Raw genomic sequence first — 27,571 nt, forward strand, 5'->3', positions numbered from 1 at the left:
CTCGTCACCCGACTCTTCTGGGCTGCTATATTGCACAGATGAATCTAACAGTTGTGATTTCACTGAATGATTCATTCGCTGATTTAATGATTATTTCAGTCATTTGAGGAAGAACTAACGTACGAGTTCTTATGCACAAAAAAAGATGCTCTGAATGTCTAATCTTAAGATACACAGTGCCCTCCAAAAGTTTGGGAACGCCCTACAAAAAGTGGGGTTTTGGACAATATCGGCATGAATCCCCATTTGTAATAATTTTGCACTGATAAGGGACAACACAAACTATGAAAAATATTTTATTACATAAACAGTTTACACATAGAATAAACTTCATCAAAATATCCAGCATTAGCAGCTCTCTGACCTAAACTGGGTTCTGATTGGTTCATTGCATTGGCAATCAATTGTTGAAGCTATTAAGGTGTTCTGACCCAAAGATCTTTTACAAACCTGAGCCAAGTTTAATCCAGTAACCAGCATCACAGCTGGCAAAGGGGCATGTCTGACTTTGACATGAATAAATTGCCATTATTATGTAATCAAAATGAAAATTATTATTGCTGGTCTTCAATGATAATGTCAAGTTACTTTAATGTATTTGCATCAAAAAATGATAAGCATTTACGCTGATATTGTCCAAAACCACACTTTACCAGGAGTGTTTCCAAACTTTTGGAGGGCAGTGTATATGCAGCATGTCCAGTACCAGTTTTTTCTTAGAGTTAGCCACAAGGTGGCGCTATAACAAGTGAAATTGCTTCTATCTCAAGAGACTTCTTGTTTTGAATTTCCTGGAAAACACATGATACTGTAATGATGAATCCTCAAGAGTCCCTAATGGAAAAACAATTATAAAAACACATTCACTGGTGTTCATGAAACCACTTTACACCTTCCGGTCAATGCACATCAAGTCCATCCTGCATTTTCTTTTCTGGTTTGATATCCTGATCAGATGTCGGGTTATTTTTGCTTTAACAAAGAACAACTGAAAGGTTGTCAATCTCAGAGAGTCAAATACATATTTTTCATGTACACCGATCAGGCATAACATTATGAGCACCTTCCTAATATTGTGTTGCTGCCAAAACAGCCCTGACCCGTGGAGGCATGGACTCCTCTAGACCCCTGAAGGTGTGCTGTGGTATCTGCACCAAGATGTTAGCAGCAGATCCTTTAAGTCCTGTAAATTGTGAGGTGGATCCTCCATGGATCGGACTTGTTTGTTCAGCACATCCCACAGATGCTCCATTGGATTGAGATCTGGGAAATTTGGAGGCCGAGTCAACACCTCAAACTCATTGTGCTCCTCAAACCATTCATGAACCATTTTTGCTTTGTGTCAGGAGCATTATCCTGCTGAAAGAGCCACAGCCACCAGGGAATACCGTTTCCATGAAAGGCTGTACATGGTCTGAACAATGCTTAAGTAGGTGGTACGTGTAAGCATCACACTGCCTCCGCCGGCTCGCCTTCTTCCCATGTGTTCCCCAGGTAAGAGATGCACACGCACCCGGCCATCCACGTGATGCAGAAGAAAACATAATGGCCACCTTCTTTCATTGCTCCGTGGTCCAGTTCTGATGTCACGTGTCACTGTTGGCTCTTTCGGCGGTGGACAGGGGTCAGCATGGACTGGTCTGCAGCTCCATACGCAACAAACTGATGCACTGTGTATTCTGACACCTTTCTATCAGAACCAGCATTAACTTCTGGAGCAGTTTGAGCTACAGGAGCTCATCTGTTGGATCGGACCACACGGGCCAGCCTTCAATGAGCCTCGGCCGCCCATGACCCTGTCTCCGGTTCACCACTGTTCCTTCCTTGGAGCACTTTTGATAGATCCTGACCACTGCAGACCGGGAACACCCCACAAGAGCTGCAGTTCTGGAGATGCTCTGACCCAGTCTCTAGCATCACACTTTGGCCCTTGTCAAACTCACTCAAATCCTTACGCTTGCCCGTTTTTCCTGCTTCTAACATCAACTTTGAGGACAAAATGTTCATTTGCTGTCTAATATATATATATAAAGATTCAAATTATGTCACTTCCTGTGCGTCACAATTATTAAATACATATTTGGTAACAGGAAGGAAATCATGCAGTAACAGGGTTGTGTAAAAATATCTGAGAAACTAATAAACATTACATTTTTAGATAATTAATATTACTTATTTACTGATCTGATCTGGATAGAGTTGAGAATGTGACGTAAAACAAACCAAAATCACATTGCAAATGTTTTATGTGTCTAAAAACCACTAGTTTTCATGCGAGGATCATTTATGTGAGATGATAGTTTGTCTTAAAATATCAGTTCAACAAAATAATAATAATAATCTTCATTTCTCATCGCCTCACGATATGAACGTGATAAAACTGTTATATTCTGATGAAGAATAATGTGCGGAGGATGAAGAGCTCGTGAGAGGATGCTGAAGTGTCGGTGTGATCCGCTGGTTGTCGCACTCGGTGTGTGTTTGTGTTTGTGTCGGTGGTCCGGAGGGCGGAGCTGCGGGTCTCTGCGCCCCCGGTACCGACGGACACACCGATCACTGCTGGGCGGAAGAGCGTCATTTGAGCAGAAAACAGACCGAAAGAGAAGCAGCGCGCACGGGCTCAGTGCTCCAGTTAACGGAGATCAAGCGGGACTCGAGCCGTGAACGCGACGACACATCGAGAGTGATTTTCTCTTTCTTCCGCTCCAGCATGGATTTACACACGGACGCTCGACAGGAGCGCGATCCGCCCGCATCACCGCCCGAGCGTCACTGAAGCATCATCCGCCCTGAACGCGAGATCCGACCGCTCCGATGCGAACAAAAGCCTCCGTGCGCCCGCATTCACCTCCACCCTGACCGACCGCAGCGCCTCCATCCGCAATGAACATCTAGAGGAGCGTCAGGCGATGGGTGAGACAGACATCCACACACACACACACACACACACATATACACACAGAGAGACAGACAGACAGGTCGGGTGGATGGGGAGCAGCATCTGTTCGGTCAGAAAGCAAAACCAAAAACAGCCGAAATCACTGGCGTCTCATTAAGGTCCTCATAACACTCGCTGCTATTAATATTCCTGATGTTGATTTGCTTTCCGGTCTGATCTGATGTTATCTTGTGTCCCAGAACGAGCAGATTATGTTGTCAAACCCAAATATAAACTTGCTTTTGTTTCTCTATAGTGACGTGTGAGTTAAATACATAATCGAAGAATTGTGTTGGTGAAACCGCACAGGCCTCTTTCAGCTACAATCCAGATTCTGATGCGGTTTGACTCCAGATCTGCGTGGAAATGTAATTGCATATGGCTAAATATGATAAGAACATGTTATTTAAATATGAAACTGAAGCATTGTGTAACTGAAAGCATACATGCCTATGTCAGCTACAATCCAGATTCTGATGTGGCTTGGCTTCAGATCTGTGTGGAAACATCATTTCAGATGCCTAGATATGACAGGAATTTGTAATTTAAATGTTATTAAAGCACTGTGTTAGTGAAACCACACCGGCCTCTTTTAGCTACAATCCAGGTTCTGATGCGGTTTGACACCAGATCATTTCAGATGCCTAAATATGATAGGAACTTGTCATTTGAATATGAAATTGAAGCATTGCGTTAGTGAAACCACACCGGCCTCTGTCAGTGAAAAAACCAGATTCTGATGCGGTTTTGACTCCAGATCTGTGTGGAAACATAATTTCAAATGCATAGATATGTCAGGAATTTGTCATTTAAATATGTTATTAAAGCACTGTGTTAGTGAAATCACACCGGCCTCTTTTAGCTACAATCCAGGTTCTGATGCGGTTTGACACCAGATGATTTCAGATGCCTAAATATGATAGGAACTTGTCATTTGAATATGAAATTGAAGCATTGTGTTAGTGAAACCACACCGGCCTCTGTCAGCGACAATCCAGATTCTGATGCGGTTTTGACTCCAGATCTGTGTGGAAACATAATTTCAGATGCCTGAATATGATAGGAACTTTTCATTTAAATATGTAATTTAAGCTTGTTGGTTATACTGCACATGCCTCTGTCCGCTACAATCCAGATTCTGATGTGGTGTGAGTCCAGATCTGTGTGGAAACATAAATTCAGATGCCTAAATACGATAAGAACATGTCTGACTCAGAAGTATCCTTTAAAATATAAGAAATTATATTTTGTATAAAGAAAATGAAGGTTATTTTTAGCACCAATAACATGCTTTGGATTGTGGCAAATTTTAATTTTGAGTTTTTGTTTCTCAATATTGATTATCATTAGTTTCTTAAAATGCAATAAAATAGTGTTTTAAAATTAAAATCAGTATACTTTATTAGAATAAGTCTATTGACTTTACAATTTAAATAAGATTGTTCAAATATTAAAATGAAGTCTTGTGTTTGCATTGCAGTAATGAGTTGAGGGAAATTTGCATGCGTGTCATGAAAATGCCATAAAAAAAAAAATAAGCTTAATGGTCCTAAAATGGTCTTCATATAATATAATATTACTTTCTTTTGATTTTGGGTCGCACGTGTCCTCGAGCCTTTTGTTAGCTCAGGAGAAGACCAGAAAAACTGGTTGGCTTTATTTTCCATTCTGGTTCTGCTTGGTCGTTTTCTAGGTAATGATGTGGATTGAGTTTCAGCTCACAGGTGACTGACCTACAGCGCCAGATCAAAACAATGACATGTGAAATGTGTGTGTGTGTGTGTGTGTGTGTGTAAACACACGGTGAGCAGATGTTGAGTCTCATGTCATCATCAGCTCATATGGTGTCTGTTCTCTTAGACACCATAACAACCTGATGAAATCAACATTTGGATGTTTGTTTGATCACAGAATCCTTGAAGAGTTTAAATGACGGAAGTCTGGGCGCCTGTAGAAAGACTGAATGAACAGATAATGAATGAGAACTGAGACTGAAGGACGTCGGGTGTCATTGGCTCATAATGCTCGTGTTTAAAGCACATGAACAAACACGGATGATTGTCACTTGATTATTGTGTGAGTGGTTGAGATGATCAGTTTTGCTTGAGAATTCAAACTTTCCCTGATCTTATGAGCTCACGTTCTATGAAAACACACTGTAACGTTCAGAACTCAAGACTTAGGTTCGTGTGTCCTCCAAAGCGTTTTTGTTTGTCTGCTTGTTGTCGTCTGTTGCCATTGTACAAGCAGGATGTTTTGGTTGGTCGATGTGGTATTTATCCCCGCCCCTCTTCCACTGTGATTGGATGGCTGGGTAAAAAGTGACATTGAATATGAAAAATAAAATTGAAAAATGTGCTTGCCTTACAACCATTTAATTTCAGATTTGTGCTCAAAAAGGTTAACTGCAAACTTCCTCAATGTCACTGTGAGTCAATGAGGAGGAAGGAGGATAGATGCTGTTTTGAAAGTTATGAATCGTTTACACAAATGCAGGAGTTAAACATCACTAATCTAAAGGTACGTTTACACGACAACGATGAACTAAAAACAAAAACGTTTTTTCTTTTGCATTTTTCGCATACAGACTACAATGTTGTCAAAACTATCCCCATACACAAGGATCAGGTAAAAAATGACTAAAAACGCTGTATTCTGCTCAGGCCAGTAGATGGCGATGTCACTTTGTAAAGAACATGGTATAGAAACACTACGCGCCTATAGACTGAATATGTAATGTGCATAATGTCACCATTTTCACAAATTTGCGTTTACACAGATACAATAACGGTATCATTTTCAAAAACTTGCACTTGTTTGTGTTTTCAGGCCCCATAACGCCATTGGCGTGTAAATGAAGGGCCAAACTGCATAAAAAGTTCTACATTTTAAGTTTGCTGTCAACTCGATTAATCGCATCTAACATAAAAGTTTGTAAATATAACTTTTATGTTAGATGCGATTAATCACAATTAATCGATTTGACAGCACTAGATTTTAGTTGAAAACGGTGTCGTGTAAATGGCCTTTAAGCATATCTGGATTCATTTGGAACAGTTTCTTTTGACAGAGTGTAAATAGACAAAGTAACTGGGTATGAACTTTGATATTGCTTTACCGACAGCAAAGCCGCTGCTCGTGTGTGCGCAACAAAATGCTGTTACTCACTGTACATGTGAAGAGTTCAGCTGGCTGATGTAGACGTCACGAAGAACCGAACGCCTGCTGAAGTGAGCTGAGAGAAGCGTGGAAAGTGAGCATGAAAGACAAAATTATGACTTGCTTAAAAATACTTCATACTTGATATGAAATTACCCTTAATTTGACTCAGATTGACACAGAAGTAAATTTCACACATATAGTACTACTAATAAATTATTAACAAATTAAATTTCACACATGGAATTGAGTAAAATCCACTTCACTTAGTTAAGTAAAATTAAGTCAATAAGTGCATTTTTTTTTATTCTATTTATTCCAACACAAATGCAAACTTAAGTGTAAAATACAGTGTCATTTTAATTACGTAAATGTATGAAAAACAATTCAAAAAGAAAATGTCAAAGATAAACAAAGGCTTTTGGTATAGAATGATTTTTATTGTCATATTAGAGACAAACTACATGTTTGGAAGTAGCGGTGTGTTTTAGGACGGTGTGTTTTTCTCACACGTATCCAGTGCGTCAGGCGTGTGAGTGTTTTTGAGCGTCGGTGTCGCCTTACAGCTGTGTCCCGAACACACCTACTGCAGCCAAAATGGTGCTGACCTGTTTTTGACCTCTGAGTGTGTGCGGAGCCGACGCCTGATGGAACGTCCCACTCGCTTCCCGTCAGCGGGGGGATCTCCACCTATAGACACAAACAAACACGCACACACACTCCTCAAGCTGTGCACTTCCTCCTCTCTGCTGACAGCTTCCTGTCTCAAAGCCTGATATCTTCTTAATCATAATCATAACAGATTCGTTTATACTAAACACACTCATGTCCATCTGGAGTGGAGGAAAGTGTGTTTGAGAGCCAATCACAGCAAATATAAACATATTTTGAATATGTCGAGCCAATCAGATGTGACTGTGGGTGGACCTGGTGTAACATGACAGGAATAGAACTCAAAGTTTTCTGCCAGTTATCACACTTGTGACTGGTTAAGAGAAAACCCCAGACACGCATAGAAGAGAAGCATTGCTTTAATCACGTGTTGCTTCGTTGTGTTCCTCCTGCTCAGGTTTAGAGCGACTGATGGTAGATGATCTGTATAAACATGTGGTGGTGATTAAAACTGCCTGACACTCACCAGAGTAAAACTTAAATGAGACACACAAACAAACGGTTCTAGACAGACAGCAGGACTATAATCAGAGAGTGTGTTTATCTGTGATTAATAGACACATCAAGCTCAATACACCTGATGTGTGTGTTTTGTGCTGCACAAGAGCAGCGTTCTTGATGTGATGATTGTTGTCGTCTCGGCTCCAGTTTTCATGGGAAGGAAGCGTCAGTTCTGTGAATGTGGCTGTTTGATTCCTGCAGTGGAACATGAGATGATTCGCTTTCAGAAGTAGGAACCACAGAGCAACACCTAATACCACTCAGAACACTATAGCAACTGCATAGCAACACCCTAAAAACAACCCAGGACATCCTAGTAACCACAGAGCAACACTTAATACCACTCAGAACACTGTAGCAACTGCATAGCAACACCCTAGAAACCACCCAGAACATCCTATAAACCACAGAGCAACACTTAATACCACTCAGGACACTGTAGCAATTGCATAGCAACACCCTAGAAACCACCCAGGACATCCTAGTAACCACAGAGCAACACCAAATATTACTCAGGACACTATAGCAACTGCATAGCAACACCCTAGAAACCACCCAGGACATCCTAGTAACCACAGAGCAACACCAAATATCACTCAGGACACTATAGCAACTGCATAGCAACACCCTAGAAACCACCCAGGACATCCTAGTAACCACAGAGCAACACTTAATACCACTCAGAACACTGTAGCAACTGCATATCAACACCCTAGAAACCACCCAGAACATCCTAGTAACCACAGAGCAACACTAAATACCACTCAGAATACTGTAGCAACTGCATAGCAACACCCTAGAAACCACCCAGAACATCCTATAAACCACAGAGCAACACTTAATACCACTTAGGACACTGTAGCAATTGCATAGCAACACCCTAGAAACCACCCAGGACATCCTAGTAACCACAGAGCAACACTAAATATCACTCAGGACACTGTAGCAACTGTATAGCAACACCCTAGAAACCACCCAGGACATCCTAGTAACCACAGAGCAACACTTAATACCACTCAGAACACTAGCAGCTGCATAGCAACGCCCTAGAAACCACAGAGCAACACTTAATACCACACAGAACACTAGCAGCTGCATAGCAACGCCCTAGAAACCACAGAGCAACACTTAATACCACACAGAACACTAGAGCAACTGCATAGCAACACCCTAGAAACCACCCAGGTCATCCTAGTAACCACAGAGCAACACTTAATACCACTCAGAAGACTATAGCAACTCCATAGAAACCACCCATAACATCCTAGTAACCACAAAGCAACACTTTCTACCACTCAGAACACTATAGCAACTGCATAGCAACACCCTAGAAACCACCCAAAATATATTAGCAACCATAGTACAACACTTAATACCACTCGGAACACTATAACAACTGCATATCAGCAAAGACTATAGAATAACACAAGAAATGTCACTCGTATTGTTTTGAATGGGAGAAAGTGTAATGCGCAATATGGCGGAATAAGTCCCGCCTTCAAAAAAAGAGTCAATCGCCAGCTGGTAAAGTTATCACGTCACTGCAGCGGCCGTTAGAAACACTGGTTTCTATAGAAACAGTCAGACGCGTGCCTCCGAAATGAGGCACAAGAGACGCGCATTTAGGACTCCGCATGTGCATTAGCTTGATCCAGCCTAAAAAATACAGTTTTTTTGTCATGATTCGAGCGTTTGGAAAAACACTATGAGACAGTTGTTGTCAGAATTAATTCGTGATTTCAAATATGAAATTTAATTGAAAGCTTGGCAAACAGCTTTGGAGAATTTGATGTTTCCCCATTCAAAGAGATAGAAGCTGCATGATGCCCAGGATGCCCGAGAGGCGTTTCAAAGATGGCCGCGAGTGAAATTACTTGTCTTAAAGGGACTTTGATATCAGTTTCTTAGCAACCACAGTGCAACACTTATTATCACTCAGAACACTATATACACTGCATAGCAACACCCTAGAAACCACTCAGAAGTGATTGTGTCTATTCCTGCAGAGGAACATGAGCTGTTGTGCTGGAGAACCTTCAGCTGTGTTATAGTGTGCACTAGATGATTAAACCAACTGATGAAAATGACGCTACATTCATCAGTGTGGTTTATATGTGTTTTCTTCCTGTCTGGTGTGAAAAAGCGTCTCTGTGCTCTTCTGGTTTGTGAATGTGGGTTTTTCAATATGCATCTTTTGGATTTTTTTCAGCTGTTTTCTAGCCCAGACCAGCAGCTGAAAATGATGCTTCTGTTCTGATCACTTAATGCTGTTTGAGTATAGTGACTTAGTGAACATCGCTAATGATGCAAACTTGTTTAAAGTTCAGATAATCTTTAAATATTTAATGAACTCACAGCAGGTTCAGGGTGTGTCCTACAGATATCAGGTGTGTTTATGTGCGTGTCCATTGTGATCGATACAAAACCTGCTTATCCTCACTCCAGCCCATTTCTAATGCAGCTTTGGTCAGTCAATAAAGGTTTTTATTCCTAACAAGTTCTTATCAAATGTTAAGAGTCAGTATTTTGAAATATGAGGCGTGATGTTTATAGAAAAGGCAAAATCAAGGTAAACCTCAATATTTTTAGTGCATTATTTCCAGCCAAGCAATTTTGTCCAATTATGCAAAATGTGTGAAGTTTTGAGTATTTAATTCGATGTGTTTAAGACTCATAAAATGCTGTCAGTGAAAGAGTTGGTCATTTTATTTCAAATATTGTCAAACAAAACACAACATACCAGATGTGAGAGTATCTGTGATCCGTCTGTCCACCGCTGGACAAATGAAACTAGTGAGAGTGTGAAAGTGTGTCTGAAACAGTTTATTTTATAAAACTGCCAATGAAACACCCACTAATTTATACATTTGTAAAAATCAGAGCACATTGTGCTTTTCAGAAGGGGGGCTTCATAGAGACAGGAACTAAACAGAGCGTTACTGACAGACTGGGAAGAGAGGAGCTGCAAAAGTGGAGAATATGAGGAAAATAATCAACATTCAAGCAGGAAAACCTGCTCTAGTAGAGCCCAAAAACAACATCAAGACTGTGTAAAAGAGCATAATATTGTCTCATTCATTTTATTTATACAAAATATATATTTTGAGCACTTCTTTGGCCAGCAGAAGCAGTGAGCGGGTGTGCGGCTGTAGAACGGGGTGAAGTGCTGGAGCGGCTCGTCGCCCACATTCGGACAGAAGGAGTGTTTTTTTGTGGATTGGGCAGATATTGAGCGGCTAGAGAATGAGCTCTATTGTACCGGCAGACAGACAGGCGCTCACTCTCTCACACATGCACACACACACATTGTTCAAGACTGAGTTTGGCTCCGCCACACTTTGGGTGACACATGACGTGTGACGTATGTTTCCATGGTGACATACGTGACGCAGCGGGATATTGGAGCAGTTCAGTGTGCCAGTTCAATGTTGGCACTGCCGGACCTACTGACTGAGACATTCACACGCTTCACACACTCATGCGGGTCACTGTCTGGAGATCACACCCACACACAAACTCACATTCTGTATTATTAGTGCTGTTAGTCATGCATGACTGATTCCTCAGATCATCTGTGGTGATGAGGAGAGTGTGCTGCTACTTTACTAAGTGATCAGATGCAGCATTTTCAGCTGCTGGACCAGAAACCTACCAACCACATCGCAACACTTGAAGGTGCCCTAGAACTTTTTAAAAAAAAGATGTAATATAAGTCTAAGGTGTCCCCTGAATGTGTCTGTGAAGTTTCTGCTCAAAATATCCCATAGATTTTTTAAAATTCATTTTTTGAACTGCCTATTTTGGGGCATCATTATAAATGAGCCGATTCAGGGCTACTGGCCCTTTAATTCGCGTGCTCCACGCCCAAAGAGCTCGCGCTTACCTTGAACAGTGCATAAACACAGTTTACACAGCTAATATAACCCTCAAATAGATCTTTACAAAGTGTTCGTCATGTATGCGTCGGATTATGTGAGTATTGTATACTGTTATATTGTTTATATTCGATTCTGTATGAGTTTGAGGCTGTGCTCCGTGGCTAACGGCTAATGCTACACTGTTGGAGAGATTTATAAAGAATGAAGTTGTGTTTATGAATTATACAGACTGCAAGTGTTTAAAAATGAAAATAGCGACGGCTCTCTTGTCTCCGTGAATACAGTAAGAAACGATGGTAACTTTAACCACATTTAACAGTACATTAGCAACATGCTAACGAAACATTTAGAAAGACAATTTACAAATATCACTAAAAATATCAAGATATCATGGATCATGTCAGTTATTATTGCTCCATCTGTCATTTTTCGCTGTTGTTCTTGCTTGCTTACCTAGTCTGATGATTCAGCTGTGCACAGATCCAGACGTTAATGCCTGCTCTTGTGTAATGCCTTTCATAATGTTGGGAACATGGGCTGGCATATGCAAATATTGGGGCGTACACCCCGACTGTTACGTAACAGTCAGTGTTATGTTGAGATTCGACTGTTCTTCGGAGGTCGTTTAAACAAATGAGATTTAAATAAGAAGGAGGAAACAATGGAGTTTGAGACTCACTGTATGTAATTTCCATGTACTGAACTCTTGTTATTCAACTATGCCAATTTTTCATTCGAGGGCACCTTTAATACTACTCAGAACACTATAAAAACAACAAAGCAACACCCTAGTAACCACCCAGAACACCTTAACAACCACAGTGCAACACTTAATACTACTCAGAACACTATAAAAACAACATAGCAACACCCTAGTAACCACCCAGAACACCCTTACAACCACAGCGCAACACCCTTGAAAGCACAGTGCAACACTTAACCATAAACAACACCTTAGCAACCACATAGTAACTCCCAAAACACCCTACCAATCACAGTGCAATGCTCATTACTGCTCAGAACACCATAGCAACACCCTAGAAAGCTCAGCGCAACACTTAATACCACTCAGAACGCAATAGCAACACCCTAGTAACCACCCAGAACACCCTTACAACCACAGCACAACACCCTTGAAAGCACAGTGCAACACTTAACTATAAACAACGTCTTAGCAACTGCATAGCAACTCCCAAAACACCCTACCAACCACAGTGCAATGCTCATTACTGCTCAGAACACCATAGCAACACCCATGAAAGCACAGCACAACACTTAAAGGAACACTCCACTTTTGTTGAAAATAGGCTCATTTTCCAACTCCCCTAGAGTTAAACAGTTGAGTTTTACCGTTTTCGAATCCATTCAGCCGATCTCCGGTGCAGCAGGTGCAATCATATTACGCAGCACCCGTGAGCCCCTGCTTGCACAGGGAACGTGCATTGCAACCATGGAGACGTTTGTGAGAGACGCTGCGTAATATGATTGCACCTGCGGCAGCCATGGAGCGGCAGCAAAGTTCCTTGATTATTACGCTGGAATGAGAGTATAGTTCCTAGCCGTATCAGCCTAGAAAATCGCAACTTTTCATTTTCCGTCGGTCTTAGTACACGATTTAACTACAGAAGAGTCAAGTTTTAAATAGGAAAAATATCAAAACTCTTTGGTCATTTTTAAGCGCGATGCTAACGGTCTAATCAGATTCAATGAACTATGCTAAGCTATGCTAAAAGTGGTACCGCCAGAACCGGAGATCGGCTGAATGGATTCGAAAACGGTAAAACTCAACTGTTTAACTCTAGGAGAGTTGGAAAATGAGCCTATTTTCAAAAAAAGTGGAGTGTTCCTTTAACCACCAACAACACCTTAGCAACCGCATACCAACTCCCAGAACACCCTAGCATCCAAAGTGCAACACTTAATATCTCTTAGGACACTAGCAACTGCATATCAACACTCTAGCAACCACCCAGAACACCCTAGCAACCATAGTGCAACACTTAACAGCAATACCACTCAGAACAGTATAGCAACCACAGAGCAGAATAGCATCATGCTGGTGAGTTTTGCATCACATTCTCACTGTTCAGAAAATGCAAAATCATAGTTTGCAAATTGTGCAGCTCTGCTTCACACACACACACACACGCGCACACACACACACACACACACACAATCTTAGTGACATGCTGGCTGTTCTTTAAAGCTAGCCCTTCCTTGTGTGTGTGTTTGTGGTCACACACAGGAGCTGTATTGTAATAGTTGTTTATTTGCCTTCTGTGTGACTTGCGGCTGATTATTATTAAAAAGGGCAGCATTTCTCTTCTGATGTCCTGTGTGATTTCAGCTCACTAACACTCTTCAGCTTCAGGCTTCTGTTGTTTTCTGGACAGGGCTTCACACACACCGACTATAAGTAAGTGCAGAAACAGGTGTTTGATTCTCAGCTGTGTCCGTGTCCCGCTGCGCTCGTGTTCAGTGATGATTAGCTGCTGTTTGACAGCGTGTGTGTGTGTGGAGGGTTGTTGTCCCATTCACTTGTGTCTCTGAGGAATTCTCTTCTCTTATCCAAAATTCATGGAGTTTTATCCGTCGTTTAGCTCTGTGCTTGGTAACAGATCCCTTTTGGGAATGTGTCCAGCGCCGCTGCTTTCTGACCCACACGTCCGCTGAGGTGACCTGAACACGGATGCACGTATGAATACACTGAGAACACACACACACACACACACACACACACACACTGACAAGCAACTTTTGTATGGAAGACATTTTGAGCGCAGCCGTTTAATAATCAGGAAGTAGAAAATAAGTGTGGATGTGTTTGGCGTCTTAAACAGTCTCTCATGACAGGAAATGAAAGCGCAGACACTTCACGAGAGATCGTGTTTCATTTGTGTTGCTCAGAATGTAGATGCATTTTGAGGGTTTTTTTTTTTTGCGTTATGGAAGAGTTTGAGTGTAAATTGTACTTAATTGTCATGGAAATAATCTTGCGGTGCAAAACAAAATGTTGCTTTTTTTTTCCTTTTGTTTTTGGGCTGAGAAGATTCTTGCGATTCATCCTTCATAAAATACACTTCGATCAATAATCAAGACATGTCTGATGGCTTTGTCTCTGGTGTTTGGTTTTGTGCGTTTTTGCTGAATGTTTATGATCATGAACATGAAGATTATGAGAGTTGAGTCTTATCTTGCACAACACAGATTCCTCTTTTCCCTCAGGGTTTTATCTGCCGCAAGTGTGTGTGTGCATGATTGTGTGTGTGTGTTCATATTTCTGTACTGAATCACACATTTATATGAGTAGATGGTGTTTTCATTTTCATTTGTTACAGAAACATCAGAGCGTCAGTGATCAGATTAGTTCCAGTCCTATATAGTTTACAAACATATATTTTTGGCCATTTATTTAAATGCATTTTCAATGTAAGTCTATTTTTAAGAATATATGAAAATGTTTTCCTTTCTCTTGAATTATATGTTCATATATATTTTGGCATTCAAGAGTTTAATCAGAATATATTTTAAATTTGAAAAATAGATTTTCTTACCTGTTCTGTTTTTCAACATGCATTTACCATTTTTGGGAGAAAAATGTTTGGGGGTCTCAAAGATCGCAGTGCTTTAACTGCTTTTATGAGCCAATAACACCTGCGTTTCTCACAGGAACTGTGCTGATAATGTCAGTGTGGTTTGTGGAGCTCTTGAGTGGCTGTGTGTGCGTTTATATCTGAGCAGATGATTTCTGATCATGTCCATGAAAGGGTCTGTATTGTGTTGTACTTCACAAAGAATAAAAAATGCAACCGGACTGGACTGCAGTGCTGAGCTGAACTCGTGTCAGAGAGTGTGTGTGTGTAAGTTTTCTGTGATGGGTAGGTTTTGTACAGTATCATTATGTTGATGGAAAGTCCCCATAAAACATGGAAACCCAGCGTGTGTGTGTGTGTGTATTAACTGTAGTTTGGGAACAGATGTGTTCACAGAAGTGAACTAAACTGACAAACATCCCTGAGGGTTTGTTTCTCTGTAATGAGCTCCATGTTAAAACATTGAAAGGACCTCATCTAGAGGTCAGGAAATGCTTGCGCTTATTTATGTACTGTGTGTGTGTGTGTGTGTGTGTGTGTGTGTGTGTGTGTGTGTGTGTGTGTGTGTGTGTGTGTGTGTGTGTGTGTGATAAGAGACTAACACAGTGTCTTAAAGTCAACATGAAACTGAAGTCTTTTCTTCTCTATTGTGCCGTATATTCCGGTGAAACACTTCTCAAACAAGAACAAATGTAGGGCGGGGCTTGATTGTGATTGGATGGTTGTGGTTTGCTATTGGTGGATCTAATGTGAGTGACAGGTTGCCCCGCCCTCATCATCAGAGAAGAGATGCTGCAAGAGGAAGATATTCTGATTCAAGATTACCAGAACATGAATTTAACACAATAATGATGTGCACCGATAAATCATTTAGAATAAATGTTTCAATATTGCATAAAAAAACAAGAATTGTCCATTTTGATTTTTAATTGAGACTTTACAGGCGAGTGCAGCAAGTGTCCTGACGTGACCGCAGCCTGTTGTTTCCTCTCGTGGAAAAATCAAAGTTGTATCAGAGAGAGACGCAGACTGACATGAGCTGATTTACTCCACACAAGAGACACACTGTGTGTGTGTGTGTGTGTGTGTGTGTGTGCGCGTGTGCGTGCTCTCTAAGGTCTCAGATGTGACTCAGCGGATCTGCTGTGATCAAGTTGGTCATGTGACTGTAGATGTTTTGTCTTTAACATCCCACACACTGTTGTGTCAAATCTTTATAAAATGGCATCATTTAGCCAAAGACCTTCTATAGGCATTTACAAGAATGAACTGACTATATATATATGTATATATATATATGTATATATATATAATGTATACACACATTACAGTCCAAAAGTTTGGAACCACTAAGATTTTTAATGTTTTTAAAAGAAGTTTCGTCTGCTCACCAAGGCTACATTTATTTAATTAAAAATACAGTAAAAAACAGTAATATTGTGAAATATTATTACAATTTAAAATAATTGTGTACTATTTAAATATATTTCACAAAGTAATTTATTCCTGTGATCAAAGCTGAATTTTCAGCATCATTACTCCAGTCTTCAGTGTCACATGATCCTTCAGAAATCATTCTGATATGATGATCTGCTGCTCAAGAAACATTTAATTTGTGTACAATATTTTTTTCAGGATTATTTGATGAATAGAAAGTTCAAAAGAACAGTGTTTATCTGAAATCTAATCTTTTGTAACATTATAAATGTCTTTACTGCCACTTTTGATTGATTTAATGCATCCTTGCTGAATAAAAGTATTAATTTCTTTAATTTCTTTTCAAAAAAATAAAAATAAAAATTCTTACTGACCCCAAACCTTTGAACGGTAGTGTATAATGCTACAGAAGCTTTGTATTTCAGATAAATGCTGTTCTTTTGAACTTTCTATTCATCAAGGAATCCTGAAAAAAAAAAGTACACAACTGTTTTCAACATCGAAAATAATCATAAATGTTTCTTGAGCAGCAAATCAGCATATTAGAATGATTTCTGAAGGATCATGTGACACTGAAGACTGGAGTAATGATGCTGAAAATTCAGCTTTGATCACAGGAATAAATTACTTTGTCAAATATATTTAAATAGTACACAGTTATTTTAAATTGTAATAATATTTCACAATATTACTGTTTTTTACTGTATTTCTAATTAAATAAATGTAGCCTTGGTGAGCAGACGAAACTTCTTTTAAAAACATTAAAAATCTTAGTGGTTCCAAACTTCTGGACTGTACTGTGTAATATATATATATATATATATATATAATATATATATATAATATATATATATATATATATATATATATATATATATATATATATATATATATATATATATATATATATATATATATATATATATATATATATATATATATATATATATTAGTAATAATGAATAAGATTAACATTATTATTTATATGATTCTTTGCAAATGCTGTGGTTGAGCGAGTAAACGGGTTGGGTTGATGTTGTGGTTTAGAGTGTTATTTTATATTTTGCATACTATGAAAATCTGGATTAAACAGCTTGATAAAAACAAACATGAACTAGCTAATCAGATCATTTCCATGTGTTACACAGCCAATGACACAGAAGCTGACGACCATTTCAAGTTAAAAATAGTTCAACTTTTAAAAATGCATGTGAAGACCCCTGAATTCTGTTTCATGTAGTTTCTCTCTATATAACGCAGAAGATTGAGTGTGTGGGGTGATGATGACCCGAATCTACCAGAACCCGCCGCAGAATTAAAAACCAGACCCAATTGAGTTGTTACCGTTTGAAATGCTGTGAAGCGAGAAAAGTCACACAGTGAATGTGTGTAGGAGTTCGATTGTGTTAAATCCAATTTGGCTGCCGATTGTTGTTTTGTTTATTCCTTTCGTCTTCCCACAATAATGCACCGGTTTATTTGTGTCTTGCGAACCCCGCAGTGCCGCCCGCTGCGTGTGATGTCATTTGAGTGGTTCCTGCGTCAGAAGACCTGATCGTCCAATCACATCACTCATTAACTCAGCTGGTTATTTAACAGCTGATTCAGCCTCTTCCTGTATGTCATGTCTCTAGTCCTCTCACTGCTTACACATCTAGGAAATTTGCTTTGCAGTCGTGTAAGTGGCCTGACGGGAGTTTCATAGGACACAAAAACGCAGATGCTTGTCCAATGCAGTCCCAATGAACGTACTTCACATGCACAAACTCTGATGCATTTCAGAACGCGACACACAAAATCGAGCATTGTGGAGAGAAATGTCTGCGCTCACGTTCTGCACAATGTTATGAGAACATTCCCTGTTAGCTGAACGCCACACAAACTCTTAAACTCACAACAGCGATGGGAACAATTGTGGTGAACGTTCTCATGGGGTGTTTTGTTACAATCACTGATGATCTGGAAGGTCAGACACACTGAGGAGCTTCTGTTCTTCAGCTGCTCTGAAAGGCTGGAGAGAAATCTGTCCATCTAATCGTGATCACTGAGCACCTTAAATTACAAACACATACTGTGAGGGGAATGCCACAAAATACACGCTTATATTTATGCAGCATCTCAGGAGGTGTTCTGAAATCAGAGTGCTTCACAAAAATTGTGATTCGTCTATGTTTTCACATGCATATAATTCCCAAATGTATTTGTCCATTATTTCCTTCACACACGGGTAAGGTAACAGCATGCAGAGATTTCTGCAGGAGAGTATTAAAAATAGAGAAACTCAAAAGTCTTTGTGTAATAGAAGCTTGAGGACAAAAATGACTTACTTCAGCAGTTCAAAATCAATAAGAGTCTGTCTAAAAGTTTCTCTCTCTCCTGTTTCTCAGGATGAAAATGAGACGGCACAGGGTTTTCTTGATTTGCACGGTGGGACTGTGTGTCATTTCTTTCCTGCATTACTACAAGGCTCTCCACTACGTGTCCCTGCTGAGGGAGCTGTCTGCACCCTACCCTAACATCAAATCCTTCATCATGGTCACTGGTTTCTTCTGGAAGGAGGGCACCACCCCGTTGTCAAGTGCGTCTCCGGAGGAAGGACCTCCGCTGGTCCACAGCCTGTCGGAAGGCAAGCCTCGGGCTGGAGGAGATGGTCTGGAGCTCGACACCGGACAAGAACCTGAAGCACCACGGCCGTGGAAGAGACCTGAAGATCTGCAGCGCCGGAGCTCAGGCACTACAGAGGTACGGAGACTGTTCTGCACCAAACACTCCCCTGTCTGTCATTGGTCAGTCAGACAGATAGTCCCGGCCCAAACTCTTTTGGTTGAGTCATAAGTTGACATGTTGGGCGCTCAAATAATCAGATCAATGATGTGAAAGCATCACAGTGACCCTGCTGAAATATCCAGAATTGCTGGTCACCAGTATAAGGTATGTTTTGCACACTGGGAGCAGATTGGGATGCTGGTTGCTGGCGGACCTGCAAATGTTATGTTTTGGGTGCTGGCATGACAACAGAACTTGTGTACGTGTTACAGGTCACATTTCTTAGTGTGTGTTTGTTGTTAACAATTTTCCAAATTAACTTACGCAAATTATTTAATATGGAAAAATGCATTTTGCTGGTTACATGTTTACTGGTACTCTGTAAAATCCTCAGTGTTAAACAAACACTGCTCTGTTTTCATCTATAGAGAGTAAAAGTAACACTGAAGCAATGTTGCAGTTGGTGAAATAACATAGATGCACTTCACAAGTGATGTTTCAGCATTAGTGACGACTGACGAACACCTACGGCTAACAAACAGAATCGCTGAAAATAAGAGGAACAGAAAAAAAGAGAACTGACAACAACTGACAGACTTAGATGAAATCAAATGCAAATCAAATCAATATCTCACTAGAGGATGAATAAACAACTTCAAAAACAGCTTTATCATTTTCATTTATTACAAAGCGGTTTGGCTTTATTTCTTTGGTACAAAGGTTTTTGTTTGAAATCACCATTATGGGGATCTGTGTTCCCTTTAGTTGTTAACTGTCAGTATCAAGTTATTAACTGTCCCATTGAAATAGCTCTTCTCATAACCCCTGTTATTGAACAAACTGCTTATGATTATGCTTTTATTATGCATGTTTCTTGGTTTTCGTATCTCGAAATGTTTTTGTTTTGCATTGCACACAAGTGCTTTTTAACTGATTTGTGTACAGATCTTTCACCAGTGACATTGATTAATAATGTAATCATAACTAAAATAATTAAAATTTTCAGTTCTACTTCCAGCAGAGGGAGCAAAATAAAAGACAAAGTTATAATCATGTGTTTTAACCTTTATATTGTTTTTCATTTACATCATTAATGTGTTAAAATCAATGCTTGTCCCAAAACACTGCTTGCATACAGACTGGCCTACTCACACTCAACCCTGCAACCCCATACTGGTGAACCAGCTCACTTTTGCTTGAGAACAGCCATGAATATGCTGGTCCACCAGCAAAACCAGCACTATACATGCATAAACCAGCCTTGACCAGCATTAACTAGCACTGTACCACCCATAACCAGCACAAACCAGCATGGACCACCATAGAATCCATGCTGATTTATGCTTGATTTTTCAGCAGGGGAGATCAACTAAACAATAAAATTGAGCCAAAATGTGCAAGAGAATAATGATGCATGCATAGTGTAATATAAAAAAAAAAAAATTATAGTGATCCAGCTTTTTAAACAATCAATGGGGCTGCATAGTTAATCTAATAAATATTCAAGATTATGATTGCTACCCCCACGATTAATTGTGAAACATGCAGATTACAGCATTTGAATAGACTTTTTCAAAACGCTTGCTCACAAGGAGCACGTTTCAGTTCTACTTCTGTTTGTGGTGGCACATGAACATAAAAGTGGAGTTATTTTGGATGTTCTTGATGCTGTGCCACCTGCTTGCGGTGTAGAACATGGTGGATTCAGTGCAACTAGTACACGCCCCACTGTAATCACATGATTCTGTCATAATCTTTCAGTCCCTGTGAGTCAATGAAACTTTGTCCAGATTCTACTGTCTTTGAGTCTTCTCATGGTGTATGTTCTCCATTAATCAGGTTCATAAGGGAGGTTTGGTCGCCTGGCAGCCCAGCAGTCCGACCAACCACAAGCCCGACCCGCAGAGAGACGCTGCTGTCAGAGTTGCGGTGAACAAGCTTCAGCCGCGTCACGGATCGACTCCAGACCCGCTGGAATCCCTGGGCGACCTGCACCGCCGCACACATGTCCTCCGGGATGACCGTACCCCTTATTTCGTCCGCACCAAAGCGGGCGCTCTGTGCTTCCGTCAGGGGACGGAGATGGCACCGACGAAAGACGAGACATTGAAAGCGAGACCCAGCATTGCTGGAATGGGCCAGCGGAGAATATTGCAAAAGCCTGACGAGTCAAAGACTCTAGCAAAATCGGTGGAAGAGTCCGGTGCTGCTCGAGGGAAGCCAAAGCGTGGCAAGCGGCTGGTGAAGTGCGTTTGTCGGCCAGGCTGGCACGGTCCTTATTGCGGCGTGCCCACCATGGTCTACCACTCCAATCTGCCCACGAAAGAGAGACTGACGCCACGTGAGACGCCCCGACGTGTCATAAACGCCATTAATGTGAATCACGAGTTTGACCTGTTGCATGTGCGCTTCCGCGAGCTCATCCAGGCCGTGGATCTCTTCCTCGTGTGCGAGTCCAACTTCACGGCATACGGGGAAAGACGCCCGTTGAGATTCCTGAATCTGCTACTCAACGGAACGTACAATTACGTGCGGCACAAGATCCTCTATGTCTTCCTGGACCATTTCCCAGATGGCGGCCGACAGGACGGATGGATCGCCGACGACTATCTGCGCACGTTCCTGACTCGCGACGGGATGGCTCGGATCGCGGGCGTGCGGTCCGATGATGTTTTTCTCATCAATGATGCTGACGAAATTCCAGCTCAGGAAGGAGTCCTTTTCCTTAAGCTTTTCGATGGCTGGACGGAGCCTTTTGCCATCCACATGCGGAAATCCCTATATGGATTTTTCTGGAAGCAGCTGGGCTCCCTCGAGGTGGTGTCCGGGTGCACCATCGGAATGCTGAGGGACGTCTACGACAACGATGGGATTCGGCTTAGGCGGCGGGAGTACTACACCATGCCGGGATTCCGGAAGTACGAGAACGACACCGGCCACATCTTGGTGCAGTGGTCAATTGGAAGTCCGTTCCATTTCGCAGGCTGGCACTGCTCCTGGTGTTTCACGCCAGAGGGAATTCACTTTAAACTCATTTCGGCCCAGAACGGGGACTTTCCTCGCTGGGGCGACTACGAGGACAAGCGGGACCTCAACTACATCCGGGAGCTGATCCGAACGGGGGGCTGGTTCGACGGCTCTGTGCAGGAGTACCCGCCCTCGGACCCTAAGGAACATATGTATGCCCCCAAATACATGTTGGATAATTACAATCACTACCGCTACTTGTTGGAGAACCCTTATGCCATGCAGTCCAAACCAGGAGGCGCATAGAGCGGAATGCGGACCAAATGCTTGGGAGAGAAGAGACCGCCGTCCTGTTCCTCTCTTTCCTCTCTCTCCCATTGGTCAAGACCCTCGGCCTCACCCAACACCGTCCAATGGCTGAACGCTTCATGTGAACACAGGCCTTGCAGAGAACAAGCAAACCTTTCTGTTTTGGTCGATGTTTACATGAAGGTTCTGTGAGAGACTCTGCGCCTCCTGTATTCACTGTACATGACTGTGTGTGAGAGAGAGCGAATGTGTGTGTGAGTGAATTTCATTGGTGTGCAGACTTTCTTGCTTGCACTTAAGAATAAAAAAAAAAAGAACTCATTGCACAAATGCCAAATTTTTTTGGGTTTGTTGACAGCTTGTAAATTCCTCTGAACTCAAAACGTTGTTTTCCTCGGCCAGACAAAAAAACTTTGTGTATCATTGTGAGCTGTTCTGAATGAGTTTGTAGATGAGAGAGAGAGAGAGAGAGAAAGAGACCATTACAGAGAAACAGAGCTTTGTTCGAGCTCTTCTGATGGAGCTGATATGTGAGATTTAGCCGAGCAAGAGAGGGAGAGGTCCACTCTGACAGAACAAAAACGAGCTTCCTGTTTTAGAAATCCTTGTGGAAAACATCCTAAAGCTGGAAAATGAGTTGTTTTCAAAGAAAAAGCAGATATTTAGTCTGCGATATTGTGCACAAAAATGGGAAGACGCCAGATAAAATAAGACACAGGCTCTGTTCCAAGCTAGTGAACTGCCTACGTAGGCATTTTAAGGCATCATAGGTGTGTCTTTGACACCAAATCATATGATGCCTTCTAAGATATGTTCCTCTGGAATTGTAATTTACCCTTTCTAGAGCAGGCCTGATCTGCAACGCGAAAAAAATCTAGCCACGATGGCGGACGAAGACGTTGGCGTGCAGCGTGTTCAATACCGAAAAGCATTGAAGATAAACATAAATATTTTTATGCTTTTTAAGAATTGTTAGCTTAACAACATGCTTCATACTTAACTGCAATCAGCAATGCAGCTCACTGTGTTTTGGAACAGAGCCATGTAGTGTTTGGTGGTCTTGGTTCTCGTGTTTTAATTTCAAGTTCGAACAGGAACAGTTTCTTATGAAATCCTGTGCTGGAAATATCCTGTTCTCAGAGCAGTGAAGCCATATGATCACATTAGAGATCTGTGGGGAATTACATTCACACGGCAGCACCAGAGATCTGAAGATTTGACAGGGAACATTCTAGGATAATTCACTGACTTTGTCTTCTGGGGCTGTTAAAGTCAACTTGTAGTAACATTAACTCTCTTGATTCATGTCGCTGCTCCTATTGTGAATGACTCATTGTCATTATTCTGAACAAGTATAGCTGACGTCAATCCCTCTTTATCAACCACCTTTAGAGACACATTATAAAGAAAATGAAGTCCTATCCTACATTTATCCTCACAGAATGCCTCATTGCAAAAAAATATATTACACAAGTAAAATGAGAAGTGAATGTCGTGTCATGTTCGCTTTAGGCTCCAGAATGGTCAGCCATAAACAAACTCCTCTAGACATATAATTAAAGTAGAAGAGGGAATCATTTCCGAAGAACATTATCTCTATGTCAGACATGCACTGCTAAAAACAGGTCTTCAGATATAGGAACTATCTTGGCACTGGTTAAAATACTGCCACCAAACCTTCACAGTGAAATAAATATCACCAGTAGTCAAGGGTCATGAACTAACAAATGACTTCTGTCTGCCATTCCTGCAGCAGTGCACAACAGCGGCACATTATAAACAGCCTAAAGATAGAAAGAGCGTCCCGAAGACATAACGGATCTCAGCAGAGACAGGTGCTCAGTCTCCGTCCACATGTGTTTATAACGATCTCAGATGCTTCAGTGTGGCCGTGACCCCTCGTCTGTCGTCAAATGGGAATTCAGCCTTTATGCTCACAGTAAATGTGTTTGAGAGAAGCCTGCGTGAGCTGCAGACATCTCGGCACGGATGTCTCCAAATCTGTGGTTTCCACATGGGAATATTGACCTTTATTCCAGTGACTTCTGATGCAACTGCATCAGATTCTTATCCTGAAACACAAGCGTTTATGAGCAGACTAGAGTTGGTTTCATTCTACCTAAATCTGCATATCAAGCAGCTTACATGAGCAGGAATATCTTTATTAATGGCCTTATGAATGACCTCATGAAATTCATATCTGGAGAATCTGAGACACAAGGGCTGGGTTCACATCTGCCGAGTGTCTTATCTGTCGGTCGACAACCACCGTGCCACATTTAGTTCTGAAGAACATTTGATTTACTTTGGTTTGAACTTGCGTAAGATGCTCTGGGGGGGTTTTGTCTTGAGTTTAATGATTGTTTTGCTCATTTGAATCAAATGAAGGACTGTTTTGAGGCATTTGGCTGTAGATCGGGAACTGCTTTAGATGACCTCTCTCTCTCAGTTAACAAACATTCACTGTTTTGGACTTACTGTCATTTTTGTTTTGTGTTGTTTGCTGTTGTAAATGTTGTTGCTGTTTACATTTATTTATCTAATTTATTACTATCCTGTTTCTGTGTACAAAAGGGAAGGTCGATCTGTCAGAGGAGAGAGATGCTGCAAGTTCTTCTCTAACTCTGTATGAAAGACTGAAATGTCTCTCTCTTCCATGTCATCCCTCCATCCTGTCCATTCACCCCATATTATTCATCTTAAACATGAAGTCTGTCATTAACTTTCTTGGCTAGAAACACTTTACGCTAGTATGCAAATGCCACTGAACCCCAAGTAGGCGAAAGAGATTCCTTCAAATGCTTAATTGGATGTGGTGGGTTTAGAGAAAGGGTGTGGCTGGACCTTCAAGCTCCACCCATTATACCCAGAGAGGAGGAGCTGAACATCAAGCTCCACCCATTATACCCAGAGAGGTGGAGCTCGGGGTCAATCTTCACCCATTATACCTAGAGAGGAGGAGCTGAACATCAAGCTCCACCCATCACACCCAGAAAGGTGGAGCTCGGGGTCAAGCTCCACCTATTTTGCCCAGAGAGGAGGAGCTGAACATCAAGCTCCACCCATTACACCCAGAGAGGAGGAGCTCAGGGTCAAGCTCCACCCATTTTGCCCAGAGAGGAGGAGCTGAACATCAAGCTTCACCCATTACACCCAGAAAGGTGGAGCTTGGGGTCAAGCTCCACCCATTATACCCAGAAAGGTGGAGCTTGGGGTCAAGCTCCACCCATTACACACAGAGAGGAGGAGCTCGGGGTTAAGCTCCACCTATTATACCCAGAGAGGTGGAGCTGGACATCAAGCTCCACCCATATTGTGCAGAGAGAATGAGCTGTACATGAAGCTCCACCCATTACACCCTGAGAGGAGGAGCTTGGGGTCACCCATTATACCAAAAGAGGTGGAGTTGGACATCAAGCTCCACCCATTACACACAGAGGAGGAGCTCAGGGTCAAGCTCCACCCATTACACACAGAGAGGAGGAGCTCGGGGTTAAGCTCCACCTATTATACCCAGAGAGGTGGAGCTGGACATCAAGCTCCACCCATATCGTGCAGAGAGAATGAGCTGTACATGAAGCTCCACCCATTACACCCTGAGAGGAGGAGCTTGGGGTCACCATTATACCCAAAGAGGTGGAGCTGGACATCAAGCTCCACCTATATCGTGCAGAGAGAAGGAGCTGAGATATGCGGGCCATAAACTTTAAACGTTGCGGAGTTTAGAACGATTGCTATTCTTTATTAGTTTTTTTTTTTTTTCTCGTCGTTATAGTAGTGCATATTTACATATATGAATAATCAATTGAAGCATATGTTTTATACACCACGGAAACAGTCAGCAAGCTATCTAGATAGCGCGGTGAATAAGGTTTATATGGTTGTCAATGAATGGGACGCTAAATATAATTTGGCTATAATAAGATTTTCCCAAAAAAATAGGCAAGAATAAACCTGGCGTCCTCTATGATTCATCCTCTTGTCATCACAACTTCAGAAGTGGGAAGTGAAAAAACTTCCGATATCACTTGAAGGCAGCATACAAATCTAACCTTGATAAGATGCTCTTCAAACTGTAGAGGAAAGAGAATCGCTGAAGAACGCGCGCGGTCCGTTTGCATACTGGCGTAGAGTTTGTTTTGGGTCATTATCTTGCTTTTGTCTTGTGAATCACCTGTGAACGGCGTCGTCTCATGCTTCAGGGAGCTTTGCTCGCAGCTCACATGCTGTTATCTGTGATAAACGGATGAATGGAAAAATGTTTATATAAAACACAGGACAGGTTTTATAATGGAATGGAGCAGGTGCTCGTCTGTGCTTCATCACAGATCAAAAGAAATTATGACGTGAATCATGAGGACACACACACCGAACACCTGAAAATGAAATATAAGAGCATATTCATGATTGAGCCCTTTTGTGTGAGAGTCAAACACACAGGAGATAACGGTGAACGTCCAGTGACACGAGCTGTTCTCTCCAAACTGTTCATATCTGCACTGCATTTATAATTTCGAAAGTGTAACTTATTCAGTGTGTTCTGCTTTAATATATTAAAGGGTTTTTTCTTTCTTTATATTTTCTGGTGAAGTCAATATTTGTCATCTTGATGTGTAATCTTGTATAAGATCCTCATATAACATAAAGATCAGTCTATCATGTTTGTCACTATTATTGATGCACTGTATGGGTTTTTGCTCCGCTAATCAATCCAGTTTTATCTCTCCTGTGATCTGACATTATACATGCTGCGGTGGGATCACTCTCCTCCAATCACATCCACTCTTCTCTCTCTCTCTCCGCCAATCATGTCCACTGATCTGTCCCTCTCCACCAGATCCGTGTGGGAGAGTGTCTCATGCTGGTTTATAGATGGAATCATTTCTCTGATTGAACCCTATAGTCAGATGAACGACGTATCAATGAGGAAAGAGTGAAAGTGTTTGAAAAGAAGAGAATAGTTTTCTTCTGCACTGGTAAGAAGGAGTGTGTACATGAAATGAGTTTATACAATCCTTTTTGTTTTGTGTATATGAATGGCTATATGTTAACCTTGAATAAAAATAACAAATTCTATGACAAAAACTATAATAAATTAATTTGAAAACCAGTTTTTGGACATATTTCAATTTACCTTCCACTGATCAAAGGCAGTCATTGGTGTTTACTACAAATTCTGCAACTATTTAATTTACGAGAACCGGTCGATGGTTAAATGCTGTATTGATCCATGAGAGGAAAAAAATGTTAAATTATTATCATGGTTATAAGGAGGACAGGACAGAGAACATATAATTCATCTACAGTTCTGAAGAGTATTCGTGTTCTTCACTACTGACTTCAGTGCACAC

General features: G+C 41.2%; 1 protein-coding gene across 2 annotated transcripts; it reads left to right on the forward strand.

Annotated features, from left to right (window-relative positions):
• Window positions 1–333: 333 nt before the first annotated feature.
• On the forward strand, window positions 334–27,404 carry mgat3b (beta-1,4-mannosyl-glycoprotein 4-beta-N-acetylglucosaminyltransferase b). 2 transcript variants are annotated; one of them, XM_067374266.1, is made up of 3 exons: window positions 334–2,913; window positions 18,566–18,920; window positions 20,784–27,403. In XM_067374266.1, the coding sequence occupies exons 2-3, from the start codon at window positions 18,567–18,569 to the stop codon at window positions 22,215–22,217; spliced, it is 1,788 nt and encodes a 595-aa protein (XP_067230367.1). In that variant the 5' UTR covers window positions 334–2,913; window position 18,566; the 3' UTR covers window positions 22,218–27,403. The 2 variants fall into 2 exon arrangements, with proteins under 2 accessions (XP_067230367.1, XP_067230368.1); XM_067374267.1 differs by lacking the exon at window positions 334–2,913 and adding an exon at window positions 13,029–13,564 and having other exon boundaries at window positions 20,784–27,404.
• The last annotated feature ends 167 nt before the right edge of the window (window positions 27,405–27,571 follow it).

Source organism: Chanodichthys erythropterus, chromosome 21 (assembly GCF_024489055.1).
Source record: "Chanodichthys erythropterus isolate Z2021 chromosome 21, ASM2448905v1, whole genome shotgun sequence".
NCBI classification, from domain to species: Eukaryota; Metazoa; Chordata; class Actinopteri; order Cypriniformes; family Xenocyprididae; genus Chanodichthys; species Chanodichthys erythropterus.

Excerpts from the sequence above, each read along its gene's own strand:
- mgat3b (XM_067374266.1), top strand. The coding sequence starts at position 18,567 with ATGAAAATGAGACGGCACAGGGTTTTCTTGATTTGCACGGTGGGACTG. Across the intron at positions 18,921-20,783 it reads GGAGCTCAGGCACTACAGAG|GTTCATAAGGGAGGTTTGGT; the intron begins GTACGGAGACTG and ends TCCATTAATCAG.